Source organism: Cyprinodon variegatus, unplaced genomic scaffold, assembly GCF_000732505.1.
Source record: "Cyprinodon variegatus isolate N-32 unplaced genomic scaffold, C_variegatus-1.0 Scaffold68, whole genome shotgun sequence".
NCBI classification, from domain to species: domain Eukaryota; kingdom Metazoa; phylum Chordata; class Actinopteri; order Cyprinodontiformes; family Cyprinodontidae; genus Cyprinodon; species Cyprinodon variegatus.
In genome coordinates, this window is record NW_015150521.1 from 880,663 (window position 1) to 896,751 (window position 16,089).

The window sequence follows — 16,089 nt, forward strand, 5'->3', positions numbered from 1 at the left end:
TATACAGCTAATATGGACAGTATCCCTTTTAGGGGTGATTATTTGACTCGGAGATTTAACGCCTATGTGGGGAATGGCAGTGATGCCTGCAAGGGCGTTATTGGAAAGAATGGGCACCTTGATTTTAAACCCCATTATCTGACTTCTGTGCTAGAAGCAGATTGCCCATAATAAAAACAATGCTCTCACAACATAGTTATACTTTTTACCAAAGCTCACGGAGGTGTTTGAAAAAATCCATAGTGGCAAAGCTTTGGTGATGGATGCTATCCGCCCTTTTTATTTCAGGTCCGTGGAGATTGTGGGGCCCTTGTTGCTGAGAACCCTCTATAACATCACTTGGTGATCAGGGACAGTGCCCCTGGATTAGCAGACTAGTGGCCCCTCTTCAAGGGGGAACGGAAGGTGTGTCAATTTTCAGAGGCACCACACATCTCCGTTTTCCTGGGAAGGCCTTTGCTGATCAAACCTCGGCTTTAGGAGGAGCAGTCAGGTTTTAATCCCATTCAGGAAATGTTGGACCAGCTCTACATCCCCTGCAGGACGCTCAGGTTTAGGTTTTATTAAAGATTTCCCCACTAGTGTTAAAGAAGTAGGACACATTTCAACCCCACAGACTTATATTTACAGAGCATAGTCATCAATAGATCTCTTTATTTTTGTAAAAGAAACAACACAACAGAAATGTAAATTTTCTGGTTTATCTATGTAACCCTCAAAGTCTACACAGACTAACTTTAGTGCATAGAAACATTTATTTGGCATTGAAATGGTTTCCCTATTATTATCCCATTAAAATAATCCTGAAACTAGTTTTAGCATTTAAAACCTACACAGTTCCTGTTTTTGTCTCCACCAAGAAACCTTCCACTGTATAAACGGGTGGTAAAAAATTATAAAACCTGAGTCTTAATTAACTGAAATCATATAAAAAGATATATATATATATATATATATATATATATTTTTTTTTTTTTTTATCTCAAATCTACAGAGAAATACATTCTATAAACAAATCTTAGGTTTATAAGAAAATATCTTATAAACCTGTTAAAGCAATAAAGATATAAAAATACATACCACTATGAGAAAATTCCTGTTCTTACTTTGCTGCTTCCGCTGTCTCCTTCACAGGTGAAATATATAATGTGAACAAGTGAATACTGTTCCCATCTTGCAGGAAATATTCAAATCATTTGGGCGGTGTTTATAACTCCCATTTTTGCCAAATGCTACACAACCGTCTGAGTGACATGGAAGAAAAGGACACAGACATGTGCATGCATAGTAAAAATCCAAATAGATTTTATTGTTTAAAAAAAAAAAAAATTACATTGTATTCATTCAGATCACATGTATCTAATTTGATAGGAAGAAAATGTTACGAAATATATAAAACCAGGAAATATCTATGAAAAAGTGTACAAAAAAAAGGAATAACACAAAATTGTGTTTATTTTTTAACATTTGACAGTGTGCTTTGCAGGAAGTCGTGTTTATCCTCCACATGAAAGTAGATGTCGCCTGGGTTACTTCTTTCTGAGTCTCTTCATAAACGTCACTTCATCTCGGTTCCTGATCCCATAACTAAAGATGAAAATTTACCAAAAAGTTTCAGAGAGTTATGATCTTAGAATAGTTACATCAAGGCGTAAGTATAAACACTCACTCTTTAAGCCTCATAGTGTCATCTTCAAGCTTCTCGCCTTGAAATACCAGGTGGAAGGTTCTCCAAACATATCTCCTGAGAAATAAAGGGGAACAGCGTTAAGTTATTTACAGATCATTGTTTATTTTCTTGTGTATGTCAGCATCCTACCAGCTGATATGTTTGACTCCGCCTTCTCGCTGCTGTTTGAGTTCCATAAACCTGCGAATGGCATTCTTCAGATCCAGGACTGTAGCATTCTGGACAACAACTATGGCTATTTTAATGAGACAGATAGAGAGACATTATAACCAGCTATCGACAACAATTTAGTATAAAGATGTTACCAAAAAATAAAAAAATAAACACTTACGCATTATTTCACCATCTGCCTTTAAAACCTTAACGGTCATCGCTTGGCCGTACTCCAGTGCAATCTGGGAATTCACCTCTTCAAGGGTGACCTGAAAAAAATAAAGAACTTCAATGACCTTTTAAATCCAACCTTTCTTACAGGTCTTCCATAATTACGATGGGAGAGCTCTGAAAAAAACGACCACAGGAAGATATAACAAGAACAAAAAAGAAGAGTTTAAACACTAAAAGTGTTTATGTATATGAAAATGTCCAAACTTTGTGGGAATGTTATGTTTTCTCCATATTTGGGACAAAATTCAACACATAAACTTTTAAAGGGCCTATATAATGCAAAATCAACTTTTTTTAGCTTTTAAATATTTTACTTGATCAAAATCAGTCAGGGTGGTATTTCTTTTGATTCATGCAACTCTGAGTTATCCTCAGAAGTTCTGCTGTCTGAGCAGCAGCTCCTCAATGTCCTGAGAAAACATGTGACTGGAGAATACCTACAAAGGAATTAGGGCTGGAGGGGTAGGTTTACTTTAACAATGATTTAAATACATTTGCAATGCAATCTCAAAGTTAAGAAGAAACGGCTTTTAGCTGCTTATCTAGACATGGCAGAAGCCTCTATTTTTTAAGCAAATGTCTATGCCATGAAAATCTGTGTTTTTGCCCTCAAGAGGTCTCTGCCTTTTTACAGCCTTCAGAAGTAGTCTGATTAAACAAGCTTCACCCAGAGAGGGAGACGTGTCCTAACTTTGATGAAGTGTTTTCCTTCAAGGTTGAAAGAAAACCACTACATTTCAGAACAAATGAATATCCATGTGGAATTAAAGGCCTTATTTACCATATATTTGCCAATAGGTGACTTTGAAAGGCTTAAGAAAAGCAGGACATAGGCTCTTTAAATTCAATTCCTGCTATATGCATAAAATAAAAGAAACACGCACAATAAAACTAAACTAAAAGCAGGGGGAAAGCTTAAGACAATATGCCCTCTAATTTAATCTTTTCCAAACACAAAACTTTAGCTTTAACATTTAGCTATTAAATATGGTGCTGAGAACCATACACACCTGCTTTGTTTTTTATTTGCTACCTTCCTGTATTTCAGGTTCATAGATTTATTATGCAATTTCCTTACATGAAGTGTTTAGGTTCATTATGTCTGCACCAGACATCAAAACCATAAACAGCATTGGAAAAACAACACAAAACCGTGAATGCAGACAAGTCAGATGAACATTGATCTGTTTTTCCATGTCTGCTATTATTTATTAATTATTATATTGATCTGAAAAAATACAAATGAAAAATGTACTACATATAAAAGTGGGTGTAAGTATAAATTAGGGCTGCACCAATTAATCAGCCGGCCAATTCAGCCTTAATTATACTTTTGGGAGGCTGTAGATTGGCCGATACTTAGATGTAAAACAGATTTTTCCACCAATCTGATCTACCTCTGTAAAGGTCTAAAAACCACCCATTGTTAATCCCTTAAACTTTAATTTATATTTTACAGCAGTTATTTCAGAGGTTTCTATTGTTTCACTGGCAGTGATTAATGTTTTTTTTTTTTTAAGATAAGAATGAAATATGTCGTGTCATGATTTTATAACAACTAACAGTGTCAGTTGTAAAATGAAATCTGCATTGGTCAACATCAGAATCGGCATGTTAGGCTTTTTAAAGATCGGGATTTGGTTATTAACCAGAAACCTGTAATCGGTGCACCCCTAGTATAAATTAGGGATTTTAAGGGTCTTATTCTAAAGAGTAGCCAATGTTTGTATCCAAGACAAATTTCCTTTGGATGATAAAGATAATCTATCCGCAATCACATACAAACGAAACAAAGAAACATGCTACTCCCTCATTTCAAATGTAGAATCTCTCCTTGAACCCTCAGCAGTAATCTAAAGGATTAGCAAGATAACGATAACTGAAAACATTGCATCTTAGAATAATCTTTTTTATATACCGGTATATATTTTTTTTTAAATATGTTTTGTTTTAAAGCTGGCTGAAGTAATTCCTAGACTAACAGGGGGACTTTTTTTTTGCAGTTACACATAAACGTAGCAGCAACTAGGTTTTAACATTAATTTAGAGCATTTTTTTATGAACTGCATGTCAATAAGAAAAATTATGCTTAGGTTTTTAGTTAAATCTATAATTGGAGCAGATTTAAAGCCGTCTGACATGTTTTCCCAAAGAGCTATTAGCTAAAAATAGAATCGTCCTACATATACATATATTTATTTTTTTTTTCCACGTTGATATTCATAAAACTCAAAAAACTAGAAAAGTAAAAAGTTGTAGCAGTGTTAATAAAATTAAGTGCCTCCAGTCCAAACTTAATCAAATTTAAACTTATCTTTAAATGATCATTCAGAAAGGCATAGAAATTATCTATGAAATGTGAGTTCATGAGGTTTGTTTAAAAAAAAAAAAAAGTCTCTAATGTTAGAAAGGTACTTGGCTGCTACAAGTAATCTGGAAATACTGCAACAAGAAACAAACTTGCCTTTAACTTAAATTATAGTTTGGTTTAAAATGTTGCATGTTAAAAAAAACAGGGTTTAATCTTGAGTTCAGTTTAACAGTATTTAACAAATACAAAACAAATTTAACAGTTTTTTTGTTTTGTTTTTTTGATCCTGCGCACCTGTATTGGTAAATCACAGAGTAAAGGGTCCTGCACAAGTCGAGCCAGTCCCTCCTCGAAAATATCCAGGATCTCCGAGTGCGGGAGAGCATCTTCATCTTCATCTTCTTCCTCTGCTGTTGCTGCCTCCTGCTCCTCTGATGACAGCTTCTCCTTTTTCACCTCCTCCTCATTAAGAATGGCACCTCTCTCACCCTCTGCGCTTAGATTCTTCTCCGTCTCCATCTCAAACCTTACTGAAATAATTCAGCAATCAGACAAAAGTCCGATTTAATCCGAACAAAGACGAAAACAAATAACTAAACATGTTATCTCCTAAGAGCGAGGTGATTGTTTTAATGTGGAACGCTCAAAATATACATCCGGTGGAAAAATTTAAATCCTCAAATATGGTTCCGCTTAATAAAAATAAAATTTCTTATGATACGATCAGACATAAATACTATTCTGTACGTTGTAAAACATATACAATAATTTAACTTTATAAAAGTTGCTAAATCTTTTAAAATAATTTTCATTTGTGTGCAGTTTAACCACCAGGAGGCTCCTTCACCGTGTTTCCTAACGACATGCTTTATTTGCTGCACTTCCGCTATGAAACGCAGCAAATGTTTGCATCGAGATTCTAAACGATTTATTTTCTCTTTAAATTGATCTGGATTTTGTCTTGTCAGAATGTTACTGTTTTGTCCAACATGTGGGAATGTTTTAATAGTCGAAGAAGGACAAAAATGTCTTAGATTCGCCTGTAACACTTGTCCATATGTGCACAACATCACTAGAAAGGTAAAGAAAGCGATTTTCCACCGGTGTTGTGTTGCTATACCTTCTTGTTTTAAACTTTTATTATAAGTTAAATGTATTTTTTTTTCCTTCTCAGGTAAACAACAGAAAATATCCCAAGTTAAAGGAGGTGGATGATGTTCTTGGTGGTGCTGCAGCGTGGGAGAACGTGGATTCAACTGCAGGTTTGTAAAATTACGTTCAGATATATATTTAAAAAGCGACCACCTTACCCTTGTTTTTTATTGTTTTGGGCAAAACTATACATTTTAGAATACCTTTTAACCAGGTAGCTCTGAGTTGAGTTTAAATCATAATTTTCAAATAAGTGTTAATAAAATTAACAACAAAAAAACATGTTTTTTGTTGTTGTTTTTGTGTGTTTGTTTTTTGTTTTCTTACAGACCTGTTCTACTTTACATGCAGCCTCTTATGAAAATAGATTTCACTTTTTTTTTCTTTATGCCCCCTCTACTTAAGATGTAATACCAAATCACTCTTGTATGAAAATACAAGAATGGCACAGAAACTGTAACTGGTTGGTCTATTAGACAAAAGTTTTTCATTATTATTTACAGGTTTCCTTTAAAAATGATTTAGAAATCAAGGTGTTGCACATTTAACTCCAGCTATACTGTGATTAAATCACAATATATCTCTAGAGCTGTGTCATTTTGGCTGTATATGTATGAACACTCATCCCAGGGTTGAACTGGGAAAGATTTTTCGCCCTTGCATTTTTTCCATCTACACCGGCCCACCGTCCACGCTTGCACGAAGCCAGCCAGACACCCACTCACACATACTCGGTCTACTACGTAAGCCCGAGTGTTGTAAAAACACCAACATAAAACAATACAATATAGAGGCAAACAGGCAGTTCTTCAATGATGAATAGGTGAAAGCTCAGCGGTGTGTAAGCATTCGCTGCCAGTCTAGGTGGCATGTGGTCAATGAAATGGAATAATGCACAACAGATTTTTGCAAAAAAATTCAAACTTAAATTAGCCAAATAAAAGAGGAACATCGTAGTTTGGTTTAAAGAGAGCATTTAAGTTTTAATATAATTTCATTTGTTGCAAGGATTTTACAGTTTGAAGAAATAGAAAATTACACCATATGCCAACAGTCACAAGGATGTGCATGACAAGGAAGGGCTATATATACTGCATGCATCAATTAGGTAGTTAACTTTGTATTACATCTTGAACTCCTTGGTAACTTATAGACACAGGTAGGTGCTTTGGACGGAGAGGGAGAGGAAATGTTGATGTTGGGGCCGGTATGATTTAAGGAGTGCCGGCCCTCACAAGCTGAAATTAGGACCGGCCTGCATGGTATCACAGATTACCAGTCCGAGCCTGACTCATCCACAAGTGGCTACCTAATGTGTTGATTGATGAACTCTAACAAAAAACACGTTTTTGGTAATATTGGTGGTACTTTACAGTACCACCAATATTACGACATCCCTAAATAAATGTTAGGGATGTCGTACTCTTATATTGGTCCAATATCAGGCAAAAAAAAAAATATATATATATATATACGCATGTACCTAAAATCTCAGATATTGGCATGTTAATAAACGCAGAATGCTTCAATCTAAAGTTTCTGTAACCCATTGGTTATTAATGAAGGGTTCAGTTATGTTCATACCTATTGCTCTTTAGTATTTTTCCATTTGGGGAATATTTATCAAATCTTTTACAACATTCCCCACTTCAAAATAAGCATTAAAAGTATATATTATTCATGCTGATATGTATATAATCAATATCTTATTGGTCAGTTCTCAAAGGTACAATATCAGTATTGTATCAGAAATGAAAACCTATCAGGACACCCCTAGTAAGTGGCATTTTATTTAAGAATGGTTTACCTAAATTTCAATTATGTTTTCAAAAATAAAAATGTCACTGACACTTTCATTCAGATGTTCATTTACCACGTAAATGAACATCTTGACAGGAAAGAAAAAATTCAAAATGTTGGATCAAAGTAATTGCTAATTTGCATTTGTGTTTCTTTACAGAAACTTGCCCTAAGTGTGAGCATCCCCGGGCCTATTTCATGCAGATCCAAACCAGATCAGCTGATGAGCCGATGACGACCTTCTACAAATGTTGCAATGCACAGTGTGGCCATAGATGGAGAGATTGACTGTTTTGTTTTATTGTGAGAGGTTTAAGTCATTTTCTGATTCTGCTCCATCTCTTGAGAACTGCTTCCCTTAAAATTAATATTAAGTTTGTTTGCCACTTCTCCAGTATAATAAACATAAGATAATAAAGGATGCTTTCTTCATGACTTTTATTGATAAAATATTACCTGTGTACAACAGTCTTGTAAACTGCCTTACATTGTCATACATTATCACGGACATAGCAATGCAGATTTCACAATAAGAACATTTCATTGCAATCCTTTGATTTGCACTGATTTGTCAGTCTCAAGAAAAACAAAATAAGTAGGATGCACATTGATCTAGGGAGCCAACTCTTCATAGGCATTAGTGAACAAAGGATTGGACATGCAGTGATTGTGCACTAATCATTTATTGGCAGAAGATAATTCTGTGGAACTTAAGTTGATTTGCAGTCATTTTAATTTTCTCTTAATTGAAGCTTAAAGTATTTGCAATCTAACATGCATCAGAGCAATGCAAATAGACTTAATGAACTTGAACCAAGGTTGATTTTTGCATCTATATTTAGTGCATCAGTCTGCCAAAGTAAATGCCATTACTAACATGCCATGCATGTTTTCCCCCTATCAGTGAAAAAAAAAACATACCTCATATTTTCAACATGTTTTCAGTAAGTGCATGTTCATTCATTTCACTGAGCTAAAGACCAAATAAAGATGCTTCTACTTATAATATTCTGAAAAACAAAAGGGGCTAGCAGTGGATGTGAAAATTAAAGTGCAATTGTTTATTACAAACTAAACATGGACAAAGTTAGTAACAGCAAAGCAGCAAGTCACTGGACATAGTGACTGGACAAAAATAAATACAGCATGTAATAAATGCATCACTTTTAATCTTTAATTGGATCCCATAAAACCAAAAGAAGAAAAGAAGAGAGATCTGTGAGGAAAAGAAAATGCACAGAAGGTTCACTAAACATAAGTGTTATAACAGACTGATACATTTCTAGGATGATCAGGAAGAAAAAAAAAATCTCACAGTTTGAGTAACATTCACAAATTACTTCAAATAAAGTTAGCATTTTCACAGCATTATCTAACTGAGGCTAGCGTTTTTTCTTTTACTTCTTGACATGCATAAGATGAGAACGTCTGTAGGCTCACAGCTGTCCCTGCACTACTGCAGCCCTTTCATTTCCTCATTCTTTATATATCGCACTTTATCTTCAGCAGACCATAGGTTTCGAACATTTCAAATCCTTGTTTATACATTTCAGGAGGTTGCGAAAGATACACACAGTAAATATCCTGCAAACTTATGAGAAAACTTCACTTACGATATCATAGGGCTACACAAAATGGGATGGAGCTGGGGTTTCCTGTCACTACCAGCAGGGGGAGCTGAGAGTTCGTGTTGATGTGTGCATGTACATGGTTCTGTGGCAAGTAGCTGTCCGTGGTTAGCAGATGCGCTTGTATGTGTAGATGTAGCCCTTACAGTTAGGGCAGGTGTGTGTAACATCCTTGAGGTCATCAATCAGACAGGGAATCAAGCAGCAGCCAAGATCACACCTGGGAGCGAAGAAAAGAAAAAGATACCCAACAAAATCAAACACCACCAATGGAGAATATAAGTTGGTTGAAAATGTGAAATAATAAGGATTGTCTCAACACTGGAAGAAAATGCTATTCTTTGCACCTGCACAACAGATGAGGTTTGCAAACAAAACATTCAGCACAGTGGCGCGCACTGACTTTTTGAACTTACCCTACAAAGAAACAGAAGAGGCAGAAGAGGGTGTTCATGAGCCCGACATCATGAGAGATGCGGGTGACGATCGCCTGCTGACAGTGCGGACACACGGTCTGCACTGGTGAGGTCTGAAACATTTCGCCCTGCAGTACTGTTACAGTGGTGGCTGCACCTGGAGGAGCCAGGACGGTCGCTGTGTGTCCTCCCATGTGGACAAAGTGGCTGGGACCTGGGCCCATCTGTCCTGGTACTGGCTGAGCGAAGTGACCCGGTGGAGGCGGGTATGGGCCGCCTGCAGAGAATGAATCCAAAAAAGTAGAGTATTGAATATGGAATATAAGAACCTTGTAGAGAAGGCTCATTTGACATGGTTACACATTAATGTGCAAACAGAATTTACAGCCAGTGAATGCAAATGACAAAAAAATGGATAAACGATTTAAATGAGTTTCAAAATAAAATATGAACAATAAATAGTCACTGATGTTATTCCTAGACTGGGTCAAAACAAGAGAATACACCTCCTCTCATATTCTATTATCCACATACACACAGAGACAGCGTGATCAACTGTGTTTTCTGGTATCTACGGACAAACTGCTGCACCTTGTAGTGGTGGAGGCATTGGATGGGCAAAGTGACCTGGTGGTGGTGGGTAGGCCATACCTGCAAAGATTGAATTTAGGAAATAAAGTATTAACAGAAACAAAAAATACAGACTGAAAAGTTCATGAAAAAAATTAAAGAAACTGAAAAAAAAAAAAAAACTTTAAAAAGGAAAGTGATTAATGCGGTGACAATAAATGATGTATTTACACAAACAGTATAAAAAATAAAAAAAAACAGAAATCACAAAAAGCGAATGTGCCATGGGTTCACTGAATGCTGTGCGATGTTTGGTGGTAGATTGAGAGATTCACAGACGCAGTAACATTGTAATTACAGGTTGTTTACTGATATTTGAGGACGAACTTTATCACCTTGCATCGGCATGGGCATAGGCATGGGTCCTTCTCCTGGGACATGTGGAGGTAGGAAGCCGGGTTGTGGACCTTCATAAGGGGGAGGACCATAATCTGGAAGCATGGGTTGACCTTGTGGCTGAGAAGTTCGTACTGTTTCTGAAAGATCCACAAAAATACCTGTCTACCTGTCTACCTGAATTCAAGAATTATTTCAACGACTTTTAAACTATGCTAAAATAAAATCCAAGCTGATGATATTAACATTCCACTGTAATAGAATGTTATCAGCTACTTTTGTTTGAACACAATTGATTATACAGTAGGGGTGTAAATCACATCCATCATGGCGATTCGATTCAGTATCGATTTCCTGACCCAACGATTAGATTATTTTCGATACTCAAGAATACACCACGATTCGATTCGATTCGATTCGATTCGATTAATCGATTAATTTTTTTTTTTTTTTATTATTTTTTTTTTTACACCTTACAGGCTAAACAAAGTTTCAAGTTTGAAATAAATCAATGAAAGCTGTAATATCATTATGCATTTTCTTTAGAAACAACAGCAAATAACAGAAGTAGAAAAGTTGCATCAAAAAATACTGCAAAAATACTGCACAATATCAGTGTAATGAGTTCAATGCAATACCTCGGCTCCAGAGAAACTGTCCAACATATTTTTTTAGAATGTAATAAATATACTCAGGAAAGAGAGATGTTGCGTAGAGAGTTAGACAGGAATAAAAATAAACTAGATATAAGGGAATTGTTTCAAAGGTCATCTGGGGATGTAGTTTTTGGTAGTATTTTTAATTTTCTAAGAACGGGTATTTTAGGGAGAATATAATAGTTTGTCTGGTCCATACTCCATTCTGGAAGGTGGCGGTAATGCACCTATAAGTTGTTTGCCAACCGCCATTAAAAAAAAAGAAGAAGAAGAATGCTCCAGTGTGGACGTCACCGCCCCCTTGAGAGACGCTCCGCTGCACCTCTCCCAGATTGTAGCTGATTGCAAACAGTGCACCAGACAGGAGGCCGGCTTGTTTTGTTTTTATGACCGAAATTGCAGAAAACAACTCGTGAAGTTTGACCCGCTAGATGAGCGAGGTGCACGAGAACGCTGGGACCCTTTTTCCAGCTGAATCTCCGCTCTTTTTGCCCCATTGTCCCTCCGTCGTCGGACTAAACTCGCCCCCACTTCCTCATCGCCTCGGCCGTACCTAGACCCACAGCGTGTAGCCCAGACCACGCTTCAATACTGAGCATAATTTAAAAATGTCTGTGTGAAGCTTGCTGCAACAAACTGCTGTAAGAGTATAACCAGGAAGCGCGGTAGGAGGGCAAAATAGGTTTAGCTCCACCGCAGCACGGGAGGGAGACTTACGCCCAGGAGTAAATGGATAAAAATAGACCGGAGGAAAAAAAAAAACATAAACGATTATCTTGCGGACGTGTCGATGCATCGGATCGTCGGCTTTTGGATCGATACAAAACGATTATTATTTACACCCCTATGACACACCCAAAGTGAAAAAGTAATAAAGCGAAACAGATCCACCAAGTGAACTGAGGGAACCAATGAAAGAAACACATTTACAACATAAAGAGATATTAATACAATTAAAAGAAACCTAGTGACAACCAACACAGCTCTACAGCAGCTGAAGTTGTTTCATATATGTCCAAACTGAGGGCAAACATTTATTGGCTGCCAGAGTTCATTACCCACTGAGCTCAACAAAGTAAACATAAACATTCATCACAGCCCTGCATGTTTTGCTATATTACCAGGTTGTCCATTCTTTTCCTCGATGAGAGGGGCACTGGGACCTCCGGGGTACGGAGGGGGAGGGTCACTGGACATACTGGCTGGAGATTTAGGCTCTCAGATGGGCCGGGGTGCGTTGGCAGCAGTCACAGCTTTACGGGTCAGGTTTACCACTGAGGAATAAAACATGAAATCTTTAATCTCAAGTTTCATCAGACAGTACTAGTCTGTCCTGTGCTACATCAAGGTTAAATGCATGTTTGTCACAATTCCTTTATTATAAACAGCAAGAACGACTATAGTACCCCTCTCACCAGCACCCCTCATGAAACATCTTTAACATCTTATTTCTTAAACAAAGGTTGACATTTTATTATAAAAATTAGCTTTTGCTATATGAAGTTCCTGCTGTTAGCAGCAGCATAGGTTTGTCTGTGTCCACACTTGGACTGAACGATTTTGCTAAAAATTCTAAGCTTCTATTATTTTTAACCAAAATGACCATTGCGGTTTTATTTTGATTTTTCTTTGCATTAACTACAACCTAAGTAAGACGTGGATAAATTATCTAACTTTTGCTGAATTCAGTTAGTTTATAAAGGCCCCATGGTAACATGCCACACTTTGTTCACAAAATAATAAGTAATAAGAAAATGCAGATGCAAAAAAGGATATGAAAATTCAAGGTTTTTGAATTTTGGTTTTTAAATCTTCCTTAAGGATTTGAACATTTTTTGAATTCTAGTATTTAAAAATCGATTAATAATTACAATTTACAATTCCTCTTTAGTAATACAATTTAAAACATAGAATTAGAAAACGCTTTTCAAGTTGGATTTCAAATTGCCTAATTTCAATGTTACATTTACACTGACTCTCTGGGTCCTCCATATACAGGATCTATGGAATGTAGGAAAGAAAAAAAGCTACAACAGGAAAGTTGAGTTCTTTATCTGCTATGTTTTTACATTCAACAATGACTTTGACAAACTGTTCAAAATATAATTTCCCAATATTAGTATGAACACTTAAATCACATGAATCTAAAAAAAAAAAAAATACCCACAACAAATATGTAAAGGTAACAAATGCAACAGTTGTTTTTTTTTCCTAGTTCAATATTATCACTTTTTATTTTTTAACTCAAACTTTATGAATTGTAAAAGCACAAATAAATAACAAGGGCTTAATTTCTTTTTTTTTTTAATGATGAGGTTGGCACCACAAATGTAATTCATTAAAATCTGGTTCAATGTCCTAATTTTATTTAGTGTTATATTGTGCATAAAAATCGAAAAATAAAATGATCGGATGAATCAAATAAGCTTTTGAAAAGCTTTCCTTAAATAAGCCACTATTGTTTTACTTTCTTCTAGTCAAAGCTGCTTATAGCACCATGAATAACTTAGTTATATAACCTTTACAGACGGAGGTCAGCGCTGGTTTAACAGAAAGGTGTATCATTTGGTCAAAACACACTGCTTACATCTATGTAAGCTAACAAATTTAGTAACTAAGAGAAAACGGTGGCTACATGTCTGTGTAGAAACACGTTTAATGAAGGATCCTAATGCGGCAGAGGAAGGACTTAGCAGCGCCTAGTTGTGCTCATCTGTCAACTTAAAGACATCGCTGCGCTTTGAACCCAAACGTTAAAAGCTAGCTGCTGTTAGCTGTAATGCTAACTAACGTCGCCATTCTGGATATAGAAACGAAACTAAAGCTGTGAGGGGGGACACAGGACCCAGATAACAAACAGAGAGAAGTCCCCTGTTCAGTGATGCTGTACAGGAGCAGACAGAGGCTTCCTAGAGGCGTTATTACCTTATTCCAGGAGAAATAGCATCGAGCCGTCCGCGTTGTTGCTAAAGTTGCTTGGCGTTAGCTGCTTCAGTTGAGACGGATTTACAGTGACGTCATCAATCATGGTGTACACACCAGTCCACTCTGATGGCTAGGAGGTGACGGGACAGTTTTGATGCCCTGTCAAAAATATATATGTAAATAAAACTAATTAAAATATTTTTTTGCTCCTTTAAAAAAGGAAAATGTCGATATTTACGGAAGAGGATTAGGACCACTGAAAATATATATATATATTTTATTTCAGAATTCTGACTTTTTTCTCAGAATTCTGACTTTAATCTCAGAACTCTGACTTTTTTTCCTCACAATTCTGACTTTAATCTCAGTATTCTGACTTGAAACTCAGAATTTGTTTTTTTCCCCTCACTTTGATTTAGATTGGACCTTGGTGATAAGCTCTTGTCAAATCATATATGGATTTATTCTTGATAACCAATTAGTTCTGTTGATGCTGATACGCTAAGTTATATCCTAAAATACTCAAATAAGAATATTAAGAAGTTCAAATGAAAAATTGCAGGATATAGACAAAAGGTAGGCTTTAACAACACACACGAAAACTTCAATCTGCTCTAACTTGATTCTCCTATTTATCAACGCAATTTTATTTATCTTGAATTAAATATTGAATGTAACTGTAATAGATGTGCCTTATAAATAGATTTATTATTATCACGTGACAATTAAACAATTTAATCTTTATTGCGTTTGTAAAGTCATTGACTCGAAACATTTGGCACTAAAGTAAGTAGAGAAAACGTTGTATGCTGAACTAGGAAATTTACTGTTACTACTTTATCTGAATGTACACTAAATTGAGGTTTACTGTCAGTTATAGATCAAACCATAACATTTTATACAAGACAAATTACAGCCAACAATTTTATTAATATATGATCAAATTAATCTTCAACAGAGATTAAGGGCATTTGCCAGAAGATTCTAGGGGCAGTCAAGTGACCCAGACTGCTCTCTAGTGGTGTTAATGAGAACTGCAATAGCAATAAACCTCAGAGAGAAGTATGCATATAAACCATATTTAAACAGAATCAGGTTTTAATGAAAGCTAACTTCAATTAGAAAAGAAATGTGTTAAAGGAACTAATGAAACTACCACCACTATGCACTGTCCACATCCATATTTGCTATATTCAGTATTCATTCATTAAAGATTAACTAAAGTATTTCTTTCAGTTGTTCTATTTTATAGACAGACTAAAGACAAGTGTATAGCCTTATGTGTATGTAATAGAATTAAGGACCTATCAAATGTCTTCGCTAATACCAATCCTGTCAGATTAGACTATGGCTTTTAAAGGGTTTGTCTGGGCTGCCTGTTGGTAAATTACATTTATGTTGTCAGCTGAGTATTTAAAACATTAATTCTTATCAGGTATTTCTAAAGTTAGTTCAAATATAAAATTGCATCACCAGCTTGGCTTAGTGTGTGTTTAACTGTATTTTACAAAGCAGATCGAAAGGAGAGAAAATGAACAAAAATCTTTTAATATCCTGATTTTAAGAAAAATATATGCAACATTTAGCTTTAGGCAGATGTTCAAGCATATAGTTTCAAACATACAAATTACTATATCACCATTTTTATATGCATTTTTGTAATAATATATGGAATAATTGTAATACTGTTTTCTTAGTTTCTATGTTTAATTTTAGAAGCCATTGTCAGTGAAAATGAATAACCTAATTGCCAAATTTCTTTCTTGAATGTTTTTAAACAATTTAAACAAACAGATTTGTGCTAGTTTGAGACATAGTCTCTGCTGATCTCCTATGGTCATCATATATAATCCTTTTTGATTATTCAACTCGGATCGTCATCTAAGAATGATGAGTTAAAAAAAACTATACTTAAATAACAGGAAAAAAAAATATTTATAGAGCTACAAGCTGAAGAGAAGAAATGCACATTAACAGCTGATTGTTGCACCGATCTGATACATGGATTGGATATTGGCCCCCATATTGACTAATTAGCTGGATCAGAAATCAGTGATTTGATATCAGAGATTCAATCCACTGCACTTTACATTTAACTATTTGTTGTTTTTGCTGCTTATTTGTTAGTAAATAACTGATTTATAGTACACGTATATCC

The 16,089-nt window shown here is 35.6% G+C and overlaps 3 protein-coding genes across 8 annotated transcripts; 1 reads left to right on the top strand and 2 right to left on the bottom strand.

Annotated features, from left to right (window-relative positions):
* Positions 1 to 1,314: 1,314 nt before the first annotated feature.
* snrnp25 (small nuclear ribonucleoprotein, U11/U12 25kDa subunit) lies at positions 1,315 to 5,037 on the bottom strand. Its single transcript, XM_015372014.1, has 5 exons — positions 4,683 to 5,037; positions 2,022 to 2,112; positions 1,820 to 1,925; positions 1,670 to 1,744; positions 1,315 to 1,587 (listed from the first exon to the last, which is right to left on the bottom strand). The coding sequence occupies exons 1-5, from the start codon at positions 4,905 to 4,907 to the stop codon at positions 1,530 to 1,532; spliced, it is 555 nt and encodes a 184-aa protein (XP_015227500.1). The 5' UTR covers positions 4,908 to 5,037; the 3' UTR covers positions 1,315 to 1,529.
* A 227-nt stretch (positions 5,038 to 5,264) lies between these two features.
* On the top strand, positions 5,265 to 7,755 carry polr3k (polymerase (RNA) III (DNA directed) polypeptide K, 12.3 kDa). The gene is made up of 3 exons (XM_015372104.1): positions 5,265 to 5,468; positions 5,563 to 5,650; positions 7,501 to 7,755. The coding sequence occupies exons 1-3, from the start codon at positions 5,358 to 5,360 to the stop codon at positions 7,626 to 7,628; spliced, it is 327 nt and encodes a 108-aa protein (XP_015227590.1). The 5' UTR covers positions 5,265 to 5,357; the 3' UTR covers positions 7,629 to 7,755.
* Positions 7,756 to 7,759: 4 nt separating this feature from the next.
* Positions 7,760 to 14,044, bottom strand: cdip1 (cell death-inducing p53 target 1). 6 transcript variants are annotated; one of them, XM_015372099.1, is made up of 6 exons: positions 13,932 to 14,044; positions 12,128 to 12,280; positions 10,350 to 10,445; positions 9,976 to 10,035; positions 9,385 to 9,661; positions 7,760 to 9,188 (listed from the first exon to the last, which is right to left on the bottom strand). In XM_015372099.1, the coding sequence occupies exons 2-6, from the start codon at positions 12,201 to 12,203 to the stop codon at positions 9,077 to 9,079; spliced, it is 621 nt and encodes a 206-aa protein (XP_015227585.1). In that variant the 5' UTR covers positions 12,204 to 12,280; positions 13,932 to 14,044; the 3' UTR covers positions 7,760 to 9,076. The 6 variants fall into 6 exon arrangements, with proteins under 6 accessions (XP_015227585.1, XP_015227584.1, XP_015227588.1 ...); XM_015372098.1 differs by having other exon boundaries at positions 10,350 to 10,490; XM_015372102.1 differs by lacking the exon at positions 10,350 to 10,445.
* Positions 14,045 to 16,089: the final 2,045 nt, after the last annotated feature.

Bases quoted from the DNA above. Each gene is read 5' to 3' on its own strand.
- cdip1 (XM_015372098.1), bottom strand. From the start codon at position 12,203: ATGTCCAGTGACCCTCCCCCTCCGTACCCCGGAGGTCCCAGTGCCCCT. The intron at 10,491-12,127 runs GTAATATAGCAA...TGGATCTTTCAG, and splicing joins GGAAAAGAATGGACAACCTG to AAACAGTACGAACTTCTCAG. The intron at 10,036-10,349 runs GTGATAAAGTTC...CAATCTTTGCAG, and splicing joins TATGCCCATGCCGATGCAAG to GTATGGCCTACCCACCACCA.
- snrnp25 (XM_015372014.1), bottom strand. From the start codon at position 4,907: ATGGAGACGGAGAAGAATCTAAGCGCAGAGGGTGAGAGAGGTGCCATT. The intron at 2,113-4,682 runs GTGCGCAGGATC...TATTTTTTTCAG, and splicing joins TCTGTGATTTACCAATACAG to GTCACCCTTGAAGAGGTGAA. The intron at 1,588-1,669 runs GTGAGTGTTTAT...TTTCATCTTTAG, and splicing joins GACACTATGAGGCTTAAAGA to TTATGGGATCAGGAACCGAG.
- polr3k (XM_015372104.1), top strand. From the start codon at position 5,358: ATGTTACTGTTTTGTCCAACATGTGGGAATGTTTTAATAGTCGAAGAA. The intron at 5,469-5,562 runs GTAAAGAAAGCG...TTTCCTTCTCAG, and splicing joins TGCACAACATCACTAGAAAG to GTAAACAACAGAAAATATCC. The intron at 5,651-7,500 runs GTTTGTAAAATT...GTTTCTTTACAG, and splicing joins GAACGTGGATTCAACTGCAG to AAACTTGCCCTAAGTGTGAG.